This window comes from Solenopsis invicta, chromosome 15 (genome assembly GCF_016802725.1).
Source record: "Solenopsis invicta isolate M01_SB chromosome 15, UNIL_Sinv_3.0, whole genome shotgun sequence".
Lineage (NCBI taxonomy): Eukaryota > Metazoa > Arthropoda > Insecta > Hymenoptera > Formicidae > Solenopsis > Solenopsis invicta.
In genome coordinates this window covers 3,916,543-3,935,919 of record NC_052678.1, presented here as the reverse complement: position 1 = coordinate 3,935,919, position 19,377 = coordinate 3,916,543, and the positions used below count along the sequence as shown (strand labels likewise).

The 19,377-nt window shown below is 33.4% G+C and overlaps 2 protein-coding genes and 1 long non-coding RNA gene across 3 annotated transcripts in view; 1 reads left to right on the top strand and 2 right to left on the bottom strand.

The window, feature by feature from the left end:
- LOC113005000 overlaps positions 1-13,682 on the top strand; it is a 51,379-nt gene extending 37,697 nt beyond the window's left edge. Inside the window, exon 2 of the long non-coding RNA XR_003269331.2 lies at positions 12,861-13,682. This is a non-coding gene — a long non-coding RNA (uncharacterized LOC113005000). The remainder of the gene's footprint in view (positions 1-12,860) is intronic.
- On the bottom strand, positions 1,252-3,522 carry LOC105205488. The gene is made up of 2 exons (XM_011174855.3): positions 2,873-3,522; positions 1,252-1,437 (listed from the first exon to the last, which is right to left on the bottom strand). The coding sequence occupies exons 1-2, from the start codon at positions 3,090-3,092 to the stop codon at positions 1,322-1,324; spliced, it is 336 nt and encodes a 111-aa protein (XP_011173157.1). The 5' UTR covers positions 3,093-3,522; the 3' UTR covers positions 1,252-1,321.
- Positions 4,909-18,980, bottom strand: LOC105205496 (mutS protein homolog 4). The gene is made up of 17 exons (XM_026139823.2): positions 18,148-18,980; positions 16,546-16,684; positions 15,462-15,529; positions 15,244-15,392; positions 14,229-14,422; positions 14,032-14,153; positions 13,735-13,952; positions 11,373-11,567; positions 10,303-10,489; positions 10,018-10,151; positions 9,850-9,953; positions 9,571-9,790; positions 9,387-9,488; positions 8,330-8,443; positions 7,469-7,677; positions 6,126-6,321; positions 4,909-6,057 (listed from the first exon to the last, which is right to left on the bottom strand). The coding sequence occupies exons 1-17, from the start codon at positions 18,260-18,262 to the stop codon at positions 5,071-5,073; spliced, it is 3,453 nt and encodes a 1,150-aa protein (XP_025995608.1). The 5' UTR covers positions 18,263-18,980; the 3' UTR covers positions 4,909-5,070.
- Between the last annotated feature and the right edge of the window lie 397 nt (positions 18,981-19,377).

Below are 19,377 nucleotides of genomic sequence, written 5' to 3'. Positions count from 1 at the left end.
TATGAGATATCATGAGATATTTCACCACCCCAGATATATCCAACGACCGCCGTCCTTCCTCTACAGAGAGACATGTACATATATTTTGTTGTTCTTCTTACGCTTAAGTTTTATCATTTATTGCGCTTTGTTCCATTTAAGTAGTAAACTTTTTATAATTTATGTCGAAACTATTTTTGCGTGCTGCTTTCCTTTCCGCACCTTTATCAATGGCTCGTAAAGAACGGTATCTCGGAGCACATGTTGGAATAACATGTTATTGCCAAAAGACTTATTGGCTAATGTTCTCCTTCTTCCTCGATCCGCTAGAAAGTCAAGTTGTACATAATATAACATGCGTGCTTTGACCTCGAAAGAATCCCAAGAATTAGTAGCGACCAGCCTACGTGATCCTACGCACGCGCGCGTTTCGCCATGAGCTATGATACACTTGTCCGAATGCAGCTCATTGCTGAACATGTAAATCGCGTCCGAGCAGTAATAACAATCACGTTGGACGCATAAACACAATTTCTCGAGGACGCCGTGCGCGAATGCGCGGCAAATCGTTTTTCAACAACAAAGTGATATTTCACACGTGACGTTTTCGCATATTTCCGAGTGTAATTGCAAGGCCGCGCGGTACAAAACACCGCTAGCCGTTGGCCTCGTCTCGGATTGGCGCCCGCCGTCGAGAAAATTCAGACGTCCGTCGTATGAATGAAGCAGTCTCAGCGAAACATAGTATCATTTTTTTTTTTTTATCATTTTTCGGTAGCGCGAGAACAATCGATCGACGTCACATCCGAGACTCCTCTCGCTTATCTTTTCGGAGAATGAAACTGCCACGGCAAAGTGACAAGAGTGTTGGGACCATAGCCCGACAGTTTTTTTCGCTTTCCGTAGTTAACTTTCAAGTGGACTTAATTAAGCTTCATTCGCGGCATACGTGGAAGCCGAGGGAGCTTCGAGCTGTCAGCCTTGACCCATTTCTCGCGACTTCGACCGGGGACTCCTCTGCCTTCCTGCCGCGCGCTGCGCGCACTTCCAAACTTGGACCTTAGACGACGTCGCTTTCTTATCGGAGACAAGCGCGTACGCGACGTCGTACACGAAAATATCGGCTAATTCTCACCGTTCGTCCATTCTATTGATGTTAACGATCGTGAACAAAGCGAGCGTAGGATCTCAAAGTGGCTATATCTCTTTTTATATCCAGCGAGCTCTATTGTCTGTCGCGATTACTCGGAATTGATTGTACGTACGATAATGACGAGGAAAAGATTTCTATTTATTTGCCGTGCACTTTACATTGTAGTAATGGTAGAAGCGCTCTGTTATCTCATTCAGTGTCCTCTTCACAATAATCCCACTCCTCCTCACGAGTATTGTGCTCTGGAGGATTTCCAATCGCAGCCGCTGTATCGGCTTTATAGATGCCCAGGGTGGTCAGCATACCTAGCGGATTTAGAACGGAGATTTGCGTTAATTAACTCTCCTGCTTTGCGTAAAAATTGCGAATTAGTATGACGGCAGTGACACTTCGACCATTTAAAGTTACAAGTACTTAGAATCTCTCTAATCACTCTCAAATCTCGTGAAACATTATTTTAAAAAGAGTGCAAGTTGAATAATTTTTGAGTGATTTTTTTTTTACTTCAAAAAATTTAGAGAGACAGAAGACCGTCTAATTGTAAATGAGACCTTTTCCTCTTAAATATTCACGAGGATTTAACGAGCCAGTAGACCTAATCTGTAATTCTTAACGACAGTTCGGTATCTGTTGCGCAAATATGATAAAAAGCTGCGCAATGACAATGTAATTATGCCGAATTGTCGTTACACAGTCAATAATACTATCAGTGCAGCAAATACTGACAATATTATTGATCATGTACGGTTAACTCTTCGGTCTAACATCTTTTTGCTGCCTTTTCTTGCCTAATTGGGTCACTGGTACCTGATAGTGTTATTTGTGAAAGGATTTTGAGCTCTGATGAATGTTTCACTCTACGAGATTTAAAAAGTATTGTTAATATTAATGAAACCATTGTCAGTTGAATCGATTTGTCATTGTTGAGTAGCGTAGCGATGTACGACCCATGTAAAATGATTACTCTCTGTCTCTGCAGTGTAAAAGGCTTAGTTAATATTTCGTCATACATCAATGTAGAACATTAGTAAAGGATGGAGTATATCAAAATACAAATGCTTACATCTTGTACTCTTCGTTCAGCTTGATTGTTCCATTCATGAATGATTATATACCCCATCCCTTTTAATATTCAGCAAAAGTGCAACTAAAGTTTTCAAAAATTTTTTTTCAAATGGAAAAATATTTTATTTAAAAACTTTTGTATAGTAGTAAACAGTACAAAGTTTCTAGTGGTTAATTTATATCTTAAACATAGTAAATAATGCTCGATAAATTAAATTTTTGATAGACGCTTATTATACTACAGTTATCCCCCTTCCCCTATACACAATAAAAATCGTGCGTAATGACAGTATAACGATACTGAACTATCTTATCGAGTTACAGACTGTGACTGCTGGTTAATATTGATGGACTCATAATATTAATGATACAAATTTTTTATTCTCAAACAGTAGTATTGCTGTGCGATAGGGATATTGACAGTAATAACGACTGTGAAGAGAACACATTAGTATTTCCGCCAGTGTAGTTCCACAATCATGGATAATTGCGGAAATGACCTTAAGTTGTAAAAATATTGATGCATTACTGCTTCAATATGAGTGACCAGTATTATTGACCATGTATGGTCCGTATAAGAACTACAGAATAGGCCTACAGGAACAAAGTAGATCTCGAATATGTAACAATTACGTATTACGTGCTATTATGAAGGGCATATGGAATACACAAGACCTTTCAGCTTTCCCATCATGTCAGTTTTATCTCGCTCCTCTTCATCTTCCGTCGCCGGTTTCTTTACGCTTTGATAGATCGTGTATCCGACACCGAAAGCATGATTAAATATGAACTGAGCGGTGCAGAGCACTATGACCATGAGGATGGGCAGGCAGAGACTGGTCTCGAAGTCGTCGAGGAACGAATTCACCGATTCAGGCAGTAGATCAATAGACATTCTCGCGTGAAGGCCTCGTTCACCAGGATTTAACCTCTATTACTTTGATTTTTGGCGATATTGAAAACGACCGTCGACCGTACGAAGCTCATTATCGCCCTCTCGTCTTCATCACCGCCGTGAAGCTTACTTAATTTTACAATTTTGTATGTGTCTCTATTCGAAAAAAACGGAGTTGACGTGTCACTTTCGTTGTAAAAGGTCTTCGTCTCGCGCGCGCTCATATGTTCGCGGCTTGCTAATGTGAATTTGGCAACAATTTCCAAATAGCACACAAATATTGACAGCCTTTAGCAGGAAAAGCAGTTTTGCAACCTTTGTAATTTAAGATTCCTCAATATACTTAATTGGTTTATATACATTCAAATCCAGCAGGAACAAGAACCAGTATCACAGAATTACAAAGCAGTTGCGAAGCTGCTTTTTCTACCGAACGCTGCAGCCACTGTATGAATATTCTATAAATATTCATTAAAAATATTCGAATATTCTATAGAATGTACGAAAAACACAGTCAAATATTAATAATATTAATAATAGCAAATGACACAACTATAAACATTTTATGAATATGCATAGAATATTTTATACGACTCCATAGAATATTCTACGTATTTTCATATAAAACGTTTTGCAAATACCCTATAAAAATGTGGAGAGCTCTTTGTGATATATATATTGTAATTTACATTTACTTATATATATATATACACATATATGACATATGCATACGCTTGTTAATGGCTTCAGCAGAAAAAGTTCGGCAACGTTTGTAACTTTTTCAATCATCGTAGGCACATTGAATCTTTCTTGACTCAGGTGAAAAATTTCATTCTCTATTGCTAACTTATATAAATTCTCATCTCTTTTATTAAATTGTTTTATAATTATTTATTATTGTTTGCGTTTTGTAAATCCACTGTTCTCGTAAAATAAACTTTGTTTTACTAGAATACGATTCTTTTTTTTATTTGCCATTTTTTTTTTCATATAATTTATGAACGATAATTTAATGACAATTTATTGTGCGGTTTGTTTTTTAACTGTATGATATCATTGGAAAGTGAATGCTAAATCCGTTGAGCAAAAAATTTAGTGTGCCTACGAAGTAAATACAAATTTATTTTAATTAATTGATTATACAGTAATAAATTTAAATTCAGTGAAGAAGAACCGGTCGTATTAACGAATCTTACATCAATTACAAATTTTTTTTTCTGTTGAACATTGACATTGATGAATTTGAAATGATCCAAATATTTTCTAAATAGAATGTTCTGTGACTGACAGAACATTTCATTGTAATATTCCGAAATCAAGAATATTTGTCTCTCTTAAAATATTCTGTGTTGTCTTGGTTCATGTACACACATGCTTATCTATGCGGGTGCGATAAGGGAACAGATAAAACGGGAACGTCATTTAACATCTTTACTTTTTTTTTAAACGTGAATAAAATTTTTTTTATATTTTTGTTACTTAACGTTTTTTTCTTATTTTTTTTGTTAAAATATGCGAATAAATTAACGCTTAATATACACCTTGCGATATTTGTGTCTTACGCATTTCTCTTATTTTCTCGAAAACATCTTTTTCGAAACGTCTTGTTGACTGTAGTTAATTATAATATTTATATAATCTTATTTAATAACTATATAAACATTTTTTACAGATATTAAAGTATTTGTACACTGAAAAAAAGTTTCTTTTATGTTCAAGTAAATATATTATTTCTATTCAAGTAATTATATATATTTCTTCATTATTTCCTTGACTTAGAAATAAATATTAGATAGTATAAAAGTAATGTTTTTTAAGCTTGGAAAAAATTTTTTTAATCAAGAAAATAATGTCAAAACAAATATATTTATACGAAAAAAATTTTCTAATGTATAAGAGTCACTTGATAATTTTAACTTGTCAAAGAGTAATTTATTAGAACGCGAATGAATTAACGCACAATAAAAACATTTTTATTTCACGCCGGTGACATCACCACGTCATCGTCGTCGGTAAGAACTATTTCCAGCAGTTCTTCCACGTCGTTGAAGAATCTCTTCTCGTCGAAAGCGTCGCCCTCGATCTGCCGAAAAATCTCGGCCTCTTTCAACCGCGCGTTTTTTCTCGCCTCTTCGCTGGAAGTCGACTGACCCGAACAAGAAGACGGTAGAGTGAATTCTCCCTCGGACAGGCAATAATCGTGATATTGGGACGAGCGCAGAGAGGAGTTGTTTAAGGTTCTCGCCTGAGAAAGTACTATCGAGCTTGTGGCGAAGCTCGATCCTAAATTTATTTCGCGCTGCGGCAATGTCGCTTTCGGGCTGCTCGCCGCGAACGACGTGCAAACGTAAAATCGCGGATCGTTCACGGCAGATTGCGAAAAAGAGCTCTGGTTAACAATCAATGGATCCTCGTTGGTTGCACCCGGCGACAAGACTGCCGTTCGATTTACTATGATCTCGTGAATCGACACTGAAATCTGCCTTTCGATCGTCGGTTTCGCGAATTGACGAGAATCTTCCCTCCGATCATCGTTTTCGATCTCCATCGGCTCGTCTTGCACCTCGCTTTCGTTCTCCTTTCGTTCATCCTTATTCGCTCGTTGCGACGACGATGCATCACGGTTAGTCCCCGTCGCCAGATCTTTGTACAATGCCACAGTGAGATTTTTATCTTCCTCACGTTTCTCCCCTTCCTTGCGTTCCTGCGCGACGTTCAAGGATGTCACTGGAGCCTGTATGGTGTTGGAAGATTTTGCTGGAACCTGTGTGACGTTCGGGGACTTTACTGGAACCTGCATTCTTTTCGTTTGTTCATTATGCTTGCCTAGGTCCAATTCCTTCATAACACTTATTATATTTGCGAAAGTGAAACGGTTATCCTCCAATAGCGCGCGTAACTGAACGACAGCGTCGTAACACGATTTCTCCCATGACAGGGAACTCGCGATGGATTCCAAATTATTCTGGAAAGGACAAAAAGTATTCGAGAGATGTTTAACAACGTTTAGTAATTAGAACGTTTATTACTCACGCTTTGCGCGTTGGCGGATTGCTGGGAAGCGTACTCTCGCGCTTTAATCGTAACGCATTTCGGTAGAGACGACACTTCCGCCAGAGCGATCCCGTAGTGGTCCGTGGGTCCAATTCCTGGATTCAATTTGTGAGTATATATCAGATGCAGGTCGTTTGATTCTTCCGGCTCCGCGGTTTTCGTCTCGAAGCAGTGACTGGAAACCCATGGTTACGATATCTCATTTTATAACGGGGCAAAAAGTATTTGAAATACGAAATAGAAAATATTGGCAATTGGCAAAAGAAATATTTGAATTGCAATACAAAATGCCGACAATATTTCGATTTGAAGTACAAAATACAAGATTAGCAATTTAATTTCGTGATATTACATTTAGGGTTCTTCCTAAAAACTGTGTTTTAAGTTTGATAAATGTGCGGTGCGAAGTTTTGGGAACCTTGTCAATGCTTATATTATAAATTCGCATAGAAAATTATTAAGCACTAATCGGGAGGGACTGAATTGTCCCTCACCGATTTTGATGAGTTTTAGATATGTTGTAGAACATTAAAAAACATATATTAGATTCATATTTTTTTAAATCTACTTATCTCGAAATTTAGGGGTTGAAACATCCCTTTAAAAATAATGGATTTTAGTATTTTTAGCAAATATTTTTGAAACTATAAGGTATCAATTATACAAGGAAAAATGTTTCATACAAAAATAATTTTTTATATTCTATATAACGGTATCACTTTTTTGAAAAAAGTTGAATTAAAAAAAAAACTATTTTAAAATCAATTTTTTCGAAAAAAATCGATTTCAAAGGTCACATTTCAAAGGTCACATAGTAAATATTGTCAATTTTTCAAGTAATTTATAATTTCTTTTACATGATCGCTTTAATTATATAAAAATTAGAGATAAAAAAAATTAATAATATTTACGAGATATTTTATATTTTACGTTGAAATATGTCGTAATGACGTGCATAAAATATTTCGCAAATCATCAATTTTTTTGTACCTTAATGCTTTTAATGCACAAAATAATGAAATAAATCAATTAATGTACATACATAAGTATAAAACGTAATTATTTTTCAAACAAATTATGCAATTTGAAATGTGCAGTTACATGATTTTTAGATACCTCGAGTTTCAAAAAATACGATTTTAAGAAAGATTTTTAGTCTGTTATAACATTTGCCCCTTTCGAAAATACAAATATCTTCCGCAACATTTGTCCGATTCGCTAAAAGCAATTTCATGAGATATTCAAGACAGTTTAATTAGACGGGACACCCTGTATACATCTCTGCCAATTTATACATAAAATTTCGCAAGATTTTTGCATACCTCGTGACATTATGATACATGCTGCTCAGCGCAGTGAGGTGTAAAAAGTGCGTCGCGGCGAACGTGAACGCGGTCGTCAGCGATAATTTCTCGCATATCGCCCAAGCGATGGCGGAACCCTCCTCGACCGTGGTGTGCCTGCAGAGCTCGTCGAGCACGACGAGAGACTTGGGTGTGACGGATTGCAGGATGTATTGCGCCTCCTTCATCTAAGATATACAAATCAGTGGCATACACTTAACCGTGGCACTGCGCATAATTAGGTGTCGATAGTCTTGCATTGAAAGCACCGGTTCGCGTTAGACGATTAAGGTCAAGCGATGTTGGGCACGGTCAGCATCTGGTTAGATAATCACGCGGGAGCACGCTCGCTGTTTGCGTACGTGTGCGAAATATTTTTACATACGCAATATTCTCTTTATTATTTACGAGGTGTCCCGAAATTCGCGAACCAAAATGTTACGGTAAGAAAATGCTCGAAAAATTAAGTAGAATAATTTGTAAATGTTTATTTCAAACGTGCGCTTTTTACATAAGAATTTAATTTAAGTTGTTCAGACGATCATTTGTCATGCGATCACTAAATGTAATTGCTGCCGCACCGCATGCTTAACGTAAGTTGCGATTGGTCAGTTTTAAAGTCTTATATTTCAAGAGCTGTTTGAAATACAAATTTACAAATAATTATTTTACTTAATTTTCCGACTACTTTGTTGCTGGGCTATCTTAATTTCGGGACATCTTGTATATATATTCTTAAAGAGTGTATTTCTTTATATACTCGTATATATATACATGTATACAGAAAAATAAAGGGGAAAAGGAGGTATCGAGGTATAATTACAGTTACCGCACGCTCACCTCGAGGACGTAGGCGGATGCATTGAGCTCGGCGTCGTCGCGAGAGCTAATCCTACAAAGTATGCGATCTGCAACGCGAAACGTTGCCTTCTTCGCCGGCACGTACGAACCGATCTGCAATAAGACTCGAGTAACGGGTACGTTGGTCGAGATACCGATATGTCGGATCGTTACCTAGTTTTGCAAAACGCTCTTAGAGCAAAAATTCTGTCGAAGATTATAGATATATCACGCTATAGACTGGCTCGATTCTTCTTATAGAAGTGTGAATTGCAGGGTTGAGCGAGTCAATATTTTTTGTTCAATTAAATTAAAGTTAATGGTATATAAAAGTTTAAATCAAAAGTTTAATTTTGAAAAGCATTATTTGTACTAAATTCGAGTATCGTAATTTTTAGAATTAGAGATTATTCTAAATAATATAACAATTACAGATATGAATCATAATATAAATTATTATTTCATTTGTGAAATAATTTTATATAAAATAACAAAGTAATAGTGTTTCTCACTTGAGAATGTCTTTCGTTTACAATTTTTAAAAATAACTAATTGAAATTAAAAATTTAACTCATTTAAAATTAGCTGTAAGTTACATTAATGATAGGAAAGTATAAACTGATAGACAATTAAAGATGATCGAGTCTCATTTGATTATTTTCGTGCTGATATTCCTTGTGTGGATTCACTAGACCTTTTTGAGCTAATTATTAATTTAATATTGTAATATTACTATACTTTCTCAACTCTATAACTGTGTTTCAAGACCGAAAACTCATTCAGCGCACAGTTTCATGAACTTGAAAAGGTATATAAAAAAATCGTAGAAGAGATATCACTGAACATCTACGAAGATCTAGCTATGACCGAACAAAACTCATCTTTAATCAGTCAAGTTATTACCTTCGAATTTTAATATTTAACTTTTAACTTTTTAACCAATCACACTAATCCTGGTTTTATAATTTGGTTAATGGTTTATTAGCAATGAATATTTTATACGTAACGATCCGAGGCAGATGCGAAGATAATCGAGCGGTACGTATTGTCGCGTCACCTGTGCCATAATTTGAAGTAGAACGATCTGTTTTAAGTATGTAGACTTGCCGCTCATGTTCGGTCCAGTTATCAGGTGAAAATTATGCGTAGTCGAAGCGCTCTGCGAAGCATGTTCCGAGATGGAATAAAATAATGTCGTAGATTTGTCTCGAGAGATACGAACTTTAACATCCAACACTCACCACGTCGTTAGCCACGGGGAGCTCTCTGTTAAATAATTCCATAATGGGATGTAACGAACTTATCAGTTCCAATTTCGTTCCGAATGACGGTCTCACGTATTCCGGATTAGAACTGATTTGCGCCAGCGATAAAACCAAATCCAATTCCGCCACATCGGCGCTCAATTGAAATAAGCAGCCGACGTGTTGCCGTATGTCCTCCAGTAAATTAGTCAATAATCTACAAAAATTATTATTTCATTAATGGAGCGAGATACGCGTTTTCTAAAAATAACTTACGTGTTACTCATCATGTAAATCTCCTCGCAGGCGGTCTTGCATTGTTTGTTTAACGTTAGTAGCGCCGTCGTTGTCATTGTGAAGGATCTCCTGTTCTTTCGTGCCTATATGCAATCGCGAAAAGTGTTAGACGCAATTGAAATTCCGCGTTGATTAATGACGAGTTACCTGAATAAATTCGCCCGGTAAGTCTGAGATTGTCATGTCTCGCGGCAAGAAGACGTTTATATGATAGCCCAAATTCGTGTTGTATTCTAAGGACAACGGAAGCTTGTGTTTCATGGCTAACTGCTCCACCATGTCTATTTAAATAGAATCGTAAAATCGTGTGAAGTTATTTCCGTTGTTAATTCCGTTACTAAATCATACATTTAATTTAAATGTATGATACGTTTAAATTATACAGTTGATTTAAATGTATTATTCAAACGTATTATTGCAACGAATTTATACTCTTCATGTCGCTGATTAGCTCGCAATAAATTTGCCGTGCGATGTCTAACAACTCGTTGATATCAGCTTTTATAGCGAAACACCGCTGCATACTCAAGGAAGTGCATCCCTTCACGAATCTCGCGTCCGCGTGTAGCAGCGTTAAAATCTTGTCCTTCATAACTCGGAATTCTGAGTTTCCTAAATTCTACGAACACAAAATCGATGCGATCGATGTGAACGGATCTCGAGCAGATAATATTACACTGACAATGAGAGATAAGCATTGGTACTTGTGACTATAATTGTTGTCATGATTAAACACTTGAGCTCTATTTTTAGACTTGTTATTGCTAGTGTTAGTAATAATAATCTTGTGTTTATAGTTCTTCCAACTGTAACAAAATTTTGATATAAATTATGATGTCACATATGAAGTAGTAAAATATCAAGGTACGAATGGAAAAGTAAAATAAACGTTTTTATATAATAAATGCAATCACAATTAAAGTAGGTGCAACTATTTTTAAGCATTCGCTTACTGTTTTCCTAGAAACAACTAATTGCTACAATTTGCATTGATTAAAGCAACTATTAATATATACTTAATTACAGTTATGCAATTATTTTTTGTTCTCAGTTTGCACTGAGAGAAAAGTGTTTAACATTTGTGACTATAATTACATGATAAAACAATGAACATGAGAGGGTTCATTTTTCTATAGTTGTTGTTGTTGTTATAGTGTTAATAAGAATACTCTTGTGTTTATAGTTCTATCAATTATTGAAAAATTTTGCTATAAATTGATAATTTCAAATATTAATATATCGAGATATCCTGGATAAAAATAACATAAACATTTTTATGTAAGAAAGACAATCATAATTATAGTGAATGTAGCTATCGTATCTTTTTTTAGCTTTTGCTTACTATTTATTTATAATAATAACTAATAACTGTAATTTGCATAGTTAAAAGAAAAAATATAGTTGGCGTTAAAAATAACTATGAATTATAATTAAATTGTGGTAATTGCAACTACATTTTTTTCTCTCACAATCAGTGCAGTAAGCCGCGAGTAAGTACAAACCTTTCGCATTTTTACGAAGAACGGATGAAGACCGGTCGCGAGAATCGCCTCCAATTCCGGAACGGTGTCCAGACAGCTCTTCAACAGCAGAGCGTAATTTAGATTTCGCTCCGCATTTTGCATGTCGTTGACGTGCAGAGGTTTAATTGCTAACGTCAGCAAACGATCCGTGCCAAAAAGGCGTTGCACCACCGGCTGCAAAAGGGACGTTACAGATACCGCAGAACCGTGGTTTAAATTTAATAATTAATGGGTAGGGGCAGGAAGTTTACATAGTTAAATTCGGGGTGACATTTGCGAATTTATTTATTTCAGAGAAATGAATAAATGGACATGGTTCTCTCTCCATTTTATTTCCTCTTATATTTTTGAAAGTTTTATATTACAAAGTTTATTTCCTATATCTCAAATAATAGTAAATAACTCCTTATTTATTATAATAGTAAAACGGAAAACTTATCTATTTATTCCTTTCTCTGAAATAATTTCGTCAATTTCGCCTTTAATTTGACCATACAAAATTTTTCGTTTATCCTTTAAAAAAGTATTTTTTTTTTAAACCAGAAATTCGGTTTTTTTATTTAATAGTCTTAATATTTGAAGTCTTTTAGACATTTTCCAATCGTTTTATCGATATTTAATGATTCTACGTAGTTATAAGCAAGAATAATAAGCGGCTCATAGGTCAACATCGAAGCGCTCTAATGGTACAACGTTTATCGGATATTTTGAATAAAAAGGAAATTTATAAATACACATTATCATGCTATGTTCTGTTTATAATTATATTATACTATTAATTCATATTTATTTATTGCGACTTGCATATAGCCGTGAGATAAGATTTGAAATGCAAAGTATAATTCTATTAAAATAATTTGTTATTGAACAGTGAGCAACGTGCTGTTATTGCAATCTTGAAAATGTTTCTAAAACAAAACGATGTGAGTTGGATCATAGCCAAAAAAAGGCATTGATATAAAAGACAAAGTTCGTTTACAAGCGGGGGCACGGCTCATGCTGCAAAGGAACCCAGAAATGAAAATATTTGAAAATTTTGAAAAACAAAAATTAATCAAGAAAGCACAGAATTTATTTTACAATAATCTAGAATTGCTGATTGGTTGTAAAAAATCACATATATATAATATATAAAAAAAAGTGTACTTAAAACTTGAAAACCGTTTTCTCGAGACCATGTTTTTTCATACTGTGAGATAAATTTCTTGGAAATTATTACGAAAATATAGAAATGAATTTTTTTTATTACATTATATGTTTTTTTTTTAGTTTTGTTGGAACTAGAATCATTATTATATATTTATTATTTCTGTTTATAAGAACGGCTACAAAATTTTCACTATAAATAAAAAGGATTTCTTACAAAGACTGTTAGTTTTGTAAACTTTTGGTATTTTTAGTTGGTTTCAGTTCCAACGATAACTATACTTCCTTTGAATAAAAAAAAAATGGGTTTTTCTGTTTTAGATATCCAGAAGAGCTATCATTTATTTCATCGCCTCTAGGGAAACCCCGGTATTTATATCGCAGAAGTCAGAAAAAATAGGACTGAAGGTAACTTGTTCCCAACCACTTTGTTATATGCCTTCATGTTATATTAATACTGTGTTGTGATTTCAGTTTTTTTTTACTATTAATATTAACGAAACCATCGAGAGTTCAATCAATTTGTTAATGTGTGAGTAGCACAATGATGTGTGTAACTACGTAAAATAATTATTCTCTCTGCAGGGAGTGGCTTAATGGTTATTTCGATATGTATAAAAGTGTAAAGAGATAATAAAGGAGGAAGTGTACAAAAATATAAATGTTTAGCTTCCGTGTTCTCTGTTCAGTTTGTCTTGCTCACGAGTGGCTATATATTATTTCACTTCCCTTTTGACATACGAAAAAAATGCAAAGGTCTCTAAAAGTTTTTCTTTTTCAAATATAAGAAAATAAATATTTTGTTTTAAAATTTTTTTAATAATAGCAAAAAGCATAAAATTTTTGTTGGTGCAGTTTATTTAAACTTAGTCAATTGTTAGTAATCTGTGTAGTAATCTAACTCGCGAGAAAGTAGCATTTAAAAAATTTTAAAAATATTGAAATATTATCAAAATAACAATAAAAGAGAGTGCAAGATTTATATTAATTTAATTTTATGTCTCTGTAAAAAAAAACGTCCCAAAAAAACATTTTTCTTTGACTTTTCAAATCCAATTAGCAGATAATGTTTTTTTACGTGTTTTTTAAACTTTTAAAATAAAAAAAAAAATGTTGTAATGAAGAATAAATATTTAAAAAAAACATTGTCTACTGATCAAGAAGGAAAATATCCCCTCAAGCCACGCGCGACTACCTGCAGACTGATGCACAAGGATTGATTCGCCACCAATTCCGCTACACAAGATTGCCGATCAGCGATCAAACGCTCGTCGCACGAAGGCTGAAGGATGGAGGCGCGCAGGAGTCTTCTGCCCATAGGGGTCAAGCAGCGGTTCATCGTGCCCAGCAGACTGACGATGGACTGCTTGGACTGGGAGACGACCAGCTCGAGACTTCGTGCACTCTCTATATCTACATAATGCACGATTGCGTTGTCGTTCATTGAGCTATTGATTTCTTGTATGAAACTAGGGTTCGAGTTTTAGTTTACCGATCATTGTGGTATTCGGCGATCCGTGAAACTCTATCTTCACCGATTTCGGGGCGTAAACCATGTGCTGGACGTACTCGACGTATTTGAACAATGCCGCAGCGGCGGCTAAAGCGTAGTACCTACAATTGAGAAAGATAGTTGGCGGTTCATACGGTTAATTACGTTTAACGGTTAATTTCAATCAATTTCGTTACTTTTGCTTCACTATTAGCTCCACGGTTGAGTATTCCCTGGTGCACAGGGTTCGCACGCGTTCCATTCCGGTCGACTCGCTGAAGTGTATTCGCGAAATCGGAGTGATGTTGATCCCGTGAAATTTTTCTTTGATCGATCTGTATAGCTTGTTCCCACGGCCGCGCTGCTCGCACATCGTTTCGGGCATCAGTATCTTGATAAGAAGAATAAAAAAAAAATCAACATTGCGCAACGAAGGAGTTGCTTCCGTGAAATATTTGAGGAGAAGGTAATACGGATTCCTTTTTAGGTATTATGGCCACTCGTAATATTTCTGGGGCTCCATTCTTGAAAACATGCGAATACTTTTCGTATACAAAAGTGGCAGAATAGCCAGTGGAATCATTCAATGATATTCTCCCATTGGTTATTTTGCCATTTTCGTATACGAAAATTAATCGCATGATTTCAAAAATAGGGCCTCTGTTATTAGATAGCCTAATTGCACATGATATCGCACGAATATTGTGATATTTTACAAATATACCCAAGATATCACGATATTGTGAGAATGTTCGTACGATATCTAGAATATTCTGGAATATTCATGCGATATCTTGTGCTGTTAGGGTAACGATTACTGATTACTTGGAATCATTTTAGCAGCGCGCCGTTATGTCATGGCGCTAATATGTCGATTCACAATAGACGACATTTAAATTTATTATGACGTTTTTATCTTTGTGCATTTTGAAACTTTTTCAAGGTACACTGAGAGAAAAGAGTAATCGCAATTTCATAATTTCACCTGAATTTATATAGTCATTTTTTTTTATGGCAATTGTACATTATTTACAGTTGTTTCAACCTTACAAGGTTTTTCTTGAAATCATATATTTTGGTATCTTTGAAATGTAAATAGGGGTCGCAGTATCACCTTCTTCTCTACTTCTTCCATCACGGATCATTAATCTTTCTTTAATTCATTGAATTTATTTATCTTCTATTTTAAGAAGTTTCGTTACGAGTGCTCACTTCTATCGGATCGAGGATGTTGATTTTCGTCAGGGTATTCACATACGTTTGACAATCGCTGATTTGACAGAGAATCAAGTACGGGTATTGAAGATCTATCGCTGCCAATCCGACCTCGTTCCTGGCGTCTCCTCGGCCGGCTGTTAACGCTGTCACAAATAAGACGTGAATAAGGTGTAATGAGCAGCTGACGTTTTCGTTATTTATCATTTACTTACCAATTACTACGCAGGAATTCACGTTGCTGGACGTACCAAATGGCGTCGATCTCGTAGGATTGATCGAGCTAACAAACGTCGAAAAATTATATCTTTATTAGAGAAATAGGATTATATAAGATAATTTTATAATTTTTTTTAAGATGAAAATAGAGATGGAAAAAGAATAATATTACTTTTTTCACAAATACAAGGTGATCTGCGGAAAGAATTTCCGTTTTTTTTTTTAGTGGCTTTATATGATTTCTTTTTACGTAAATCAATTTACTTTTCTATCATATAGCTATAAGAATATTAAAATAAAAATTATCCAAGAGTTATTAGTTAGGGAAAAAAATATTCTGTTCTGTTTGTTGGCAACATTATGATTATAAAATTACAATTATCTTTAACTTACTTATATTAAACATTGAAAGAAAACTTTTTTTGAATGAAAAACACTTTTCTTGAAACCATATATTTTAATGCAAGTATTATATTTGTTTGTTACGTTTATGTAAAAAAATATTTACTTTTAGGTAAATATGTATTATGTATATAATTGTATTTTTACATTTTTTAAATCTGGATAATGATTTTACAAATAAGCTAATAAAATTTTTAAATTTATTAATTAAATTGTTTTCTTAGATTAAAAAAAACTCTGGTTATTTTGAACATAAAAATAATCTCACAGTAAATATTTTCTGGGACTGAAAGAAAAAAATACTTGATTAACAATTATTTCTTCATTTATTTACATAAATATTTTAATTAAGAAATTTTTTAACTTGACTACAAGTAAATAAGCTACTGGTAGCACCGAGTAAATAATTTTTTTGTGTTCAATAAAATCTTTCAGTTTTAAGATATCTTTTTCTCAGTTTATATAAGAATATCAAAATACAATTGTACTAATACTAATAATATTTGTGAAAAAAATTATATTATACTAAACTATCAGAAAAAAAGCCAACAGTTAAAGTTAAAATTATCTAAAAGCCTATAGTGAAGAAAAAAAATATTTATTTTGACACGTATTTTGTCAACTATTATAAAGTCTCTATATAAAAGGAGGCTTGTAGGCGTGAGATTTATAGCTCACCCCACGCTACGGCGAGAAGTGCTCGGCAAGTAGGATGATGTAGAAATACAGTTCTCTCTGCGATTGTGTCTCGGAGTCTTTGTATTGATATTTCCGGGTCCAGAGCTCGTTGAAGGTCTCAGAAAACCCGAATCGAATTCTGCGTCCGTGCATAAAATGACGCATAGGCACCCAATGTTGAGTGGAGAACGTGTCAGCCAGATGTGTAAAAATTCAAAGAGTATTTAAAAATTAGCGAAAAATCGTGATAAACATCATTACACGGACGCAAGCCGTAATCGACCTCGATCAATTCACCGTTAGAAATCGCGCATACAGATATTACGTAGTCATAGAGTTGCTAAGAACTTCGTTGAAATTTCATCTTAATTTAATCAGGTTTGGTTAATTTAATGTATCTTTTTAACTAAATTAAGTCGAAGTTAACGGCTTATTAAATTTATTTAGTTATTAAAAGTTACATGAACAAAAATCTAATTCAATCAAAAGCAAGGTTGCGCAGCAACTAGTAAAATGCTAAAAGTTAATAACTTTTAAGTAAGTTAATTTTTAACTTTTAACAAACTTTTTTTTAAATATAAATTTCAACTTATTAAATGGAATATATGTTTAATTAAATGGAATATACATTTTTTACCTAAATTAAAAACTTATCTCTATCAAAAAATTATAAAAGTAATAATTTCCACATAAAAAACAATATTTTTTAATTTTATATAAATAATGTATAAATAAAATATTTTTGTTTGATGATCCATTTTATAATTGTTTTGAGTAATCCAACTTTTTAAGATTTAGTTTCAAATTTAATATGAAATTTAATAAAATGCTTTTCAAAATTAACTTTTAATTTAACTTATGTTAATTTAATCTTAATATAACTTTGAACTTTTAACGATTAAATTAATTTTATAAGTTATTAACTTTAACTTAATGTAGTTTAAAAAATTATTTGTGTTAAATTAAAAACTCAAGTTTTTAAAATTAGAAACAATTATAATATGGCTCATCAAATTTAATATTTTACTTGTAAATTAAGTTTATATGAAATAACTAAGAAATATTGTTTTTTATGTGAATAAATATTTTTTCTTTTATAATTTTTTTCTTTTATAATTTTTTCCTTTACATAGATAAGTTTTTAATCTAGTAAAAAAGTAAATAAATCAAAATTTATGTCAAATCAAGTTTATATAAGAAATAACTAATTAATATATTAAAAATTAAATTATTTAAAAATATAATTTTCATACCACAAGGAAGAAAACTATGAGAAAACTACGCTCTTTACAGAAAATAACAATATGCCAATAAAACGTGAAATGTTAAGAAAAAGTGCGATATCAAAAATTAATTTCTTTAATTTTATATCTTTACTAAAAAAAAAATCTTTAACTCAAAAAATGCAATTGTGGACAAAACGCATTTTGAAAATCTGCTCTCCAATTGTACAAGCTCAATTTTCTCTCTTTTAGAGTGACAATAAATAAATTAATTGACGTTTCGCTCTACGAGATTTAGAGCGTAGGTAAATCGGTAAATCGTGAAGATGTTAGATTCATGCGTTAGTTCTTTGGCGATGCACGACGCGATGCCACTCACGATATTTCGGAAAGATGTTCGCGGTGCGTTGCGCGATTGGCACCGAGACGGCTATTCTTCCTCTCATGTAAGTTGCGCGCCGTCCTCTCGCCGGAGCGGCCTGTATTACATTCATTTTGCACAGCGAGGAGGCGAACAGGTTCTATGAGATTCTTTGCGATCTAGCAACTTGCCGCGTAAATCTTGGATCTATTCTTCGTGGCCAAGTTGTGTTGAATTTTCAAGTTGCGTTGGAATTAAAAATTCAAACAAATGTATAATTACGGTCAGAAAGAGAGAGAGAGAGAGAGACGCGTTTGAGAAAAAGGAAGAGAAAAACACGAAAAAGTTTTGCTGCAAAGAACAAATCTCTTGTTGTGTTTTTCGAGAACGTTCTGAACCAGTCTGAACTTTCCTCTTGTAATCACGTGATAAAACCGGCCAATCAAAATCCTTCCAAATGCCGCTTGAAGTTTGATACAATTCACTTACGTCCATTTCTGCCAATGTAGTAAACTTTAAAGTTCTCCGTATTTTTTAACCAGGTTTGGATAAATAGATTTTTTTTGTAACTAAATTAGGTTAAAGTTAACGGCTTGTGAAATTAATTCAGTTACAGGGTCGCGTTAAGATGTTCATTCCACCCTTATGTAATTAAATCGTTGCCTTACTCAAGCCTTAAATATAACTTAATATAATTTAATCAAATTCTGTATCTATTCTGTTGGTTATTGCTTGCACTATTTTATGTACATTATCTCTTTTAAAATTAAATTAAATCAACAGTTAATTAAAAAAAAAAAAAGAAAATTATTCATTTACAATGCCATAATTTTTTAAAGTTATATTACTCAAAACATTTATAATGTGAATCCTTTAATAAATTCAATGTTTATTGAAATTAAGTTTATATGAAATAACAAAGAAATATTATTTTTTACGGGAGAATTTATTTTTTTCTTTTACGTAAATACATTTTTAACTTAGGAGAAAAATTATAAGTTTAGATTTTAAAAATAAACAGTTGAAGGTAAAAATTTTTATTATTATTTTTAACAAAGTTTTGGCTGTTATTTTTTAAACAAAGGTTGTTAAACAGAAAAAAATAAAAGTTCTCAATAAATGAAAAATAAATGGTGTATTGAAAGCACGTTCTTCGAACGCAGCCCTAGTGTACTTTCAATAATTTCTTAACATGTTTATTTTTAATATAAGTACTTAGATGAAATATTTAAAAATTTTGAAACTCAT

Excerpts from the sequence above, each read along its gene's own strand:
- LOC105205496 (XM_026139823.2), bottom strand. The coding sequence starts at position 18,262 with ATGAATGTAATACAGGCCGCTCCGGCGAGAGGACGGCGCGCAACTTAC. Across the intron at positions 14,154-14,228 it reads GAGCTAATAGTGAAGCAAAA|GTACTACGCTTTAGCCGCCG; the intron begins GTAACGAAATTG and ends TCTCAATTGTAG. Across the intron at positions 10,490-11,372 it reads TCTTCGTAAAAATGCGAAAG|AATTTAGGAAACTCAGAATT; the intron begins GTTTGTACTTAC and ends TTGTGTTCGTAG.
- LOC105205488 (XM_011174855.3), bottom strand. The coding sequence starts at position 3,092 with ATGTCTATTGATCTACTGCCTGAATCGGTGAATTCGTTCCTCGACGAC. Across the intron at positions 1,438-2,872 it reads CATGATGGGAAAGCTGAAAG|GTATGCTGACCACCCTGGGC; the intron begins GTCTTGTGTATT and ends TAAATCCGCTAG.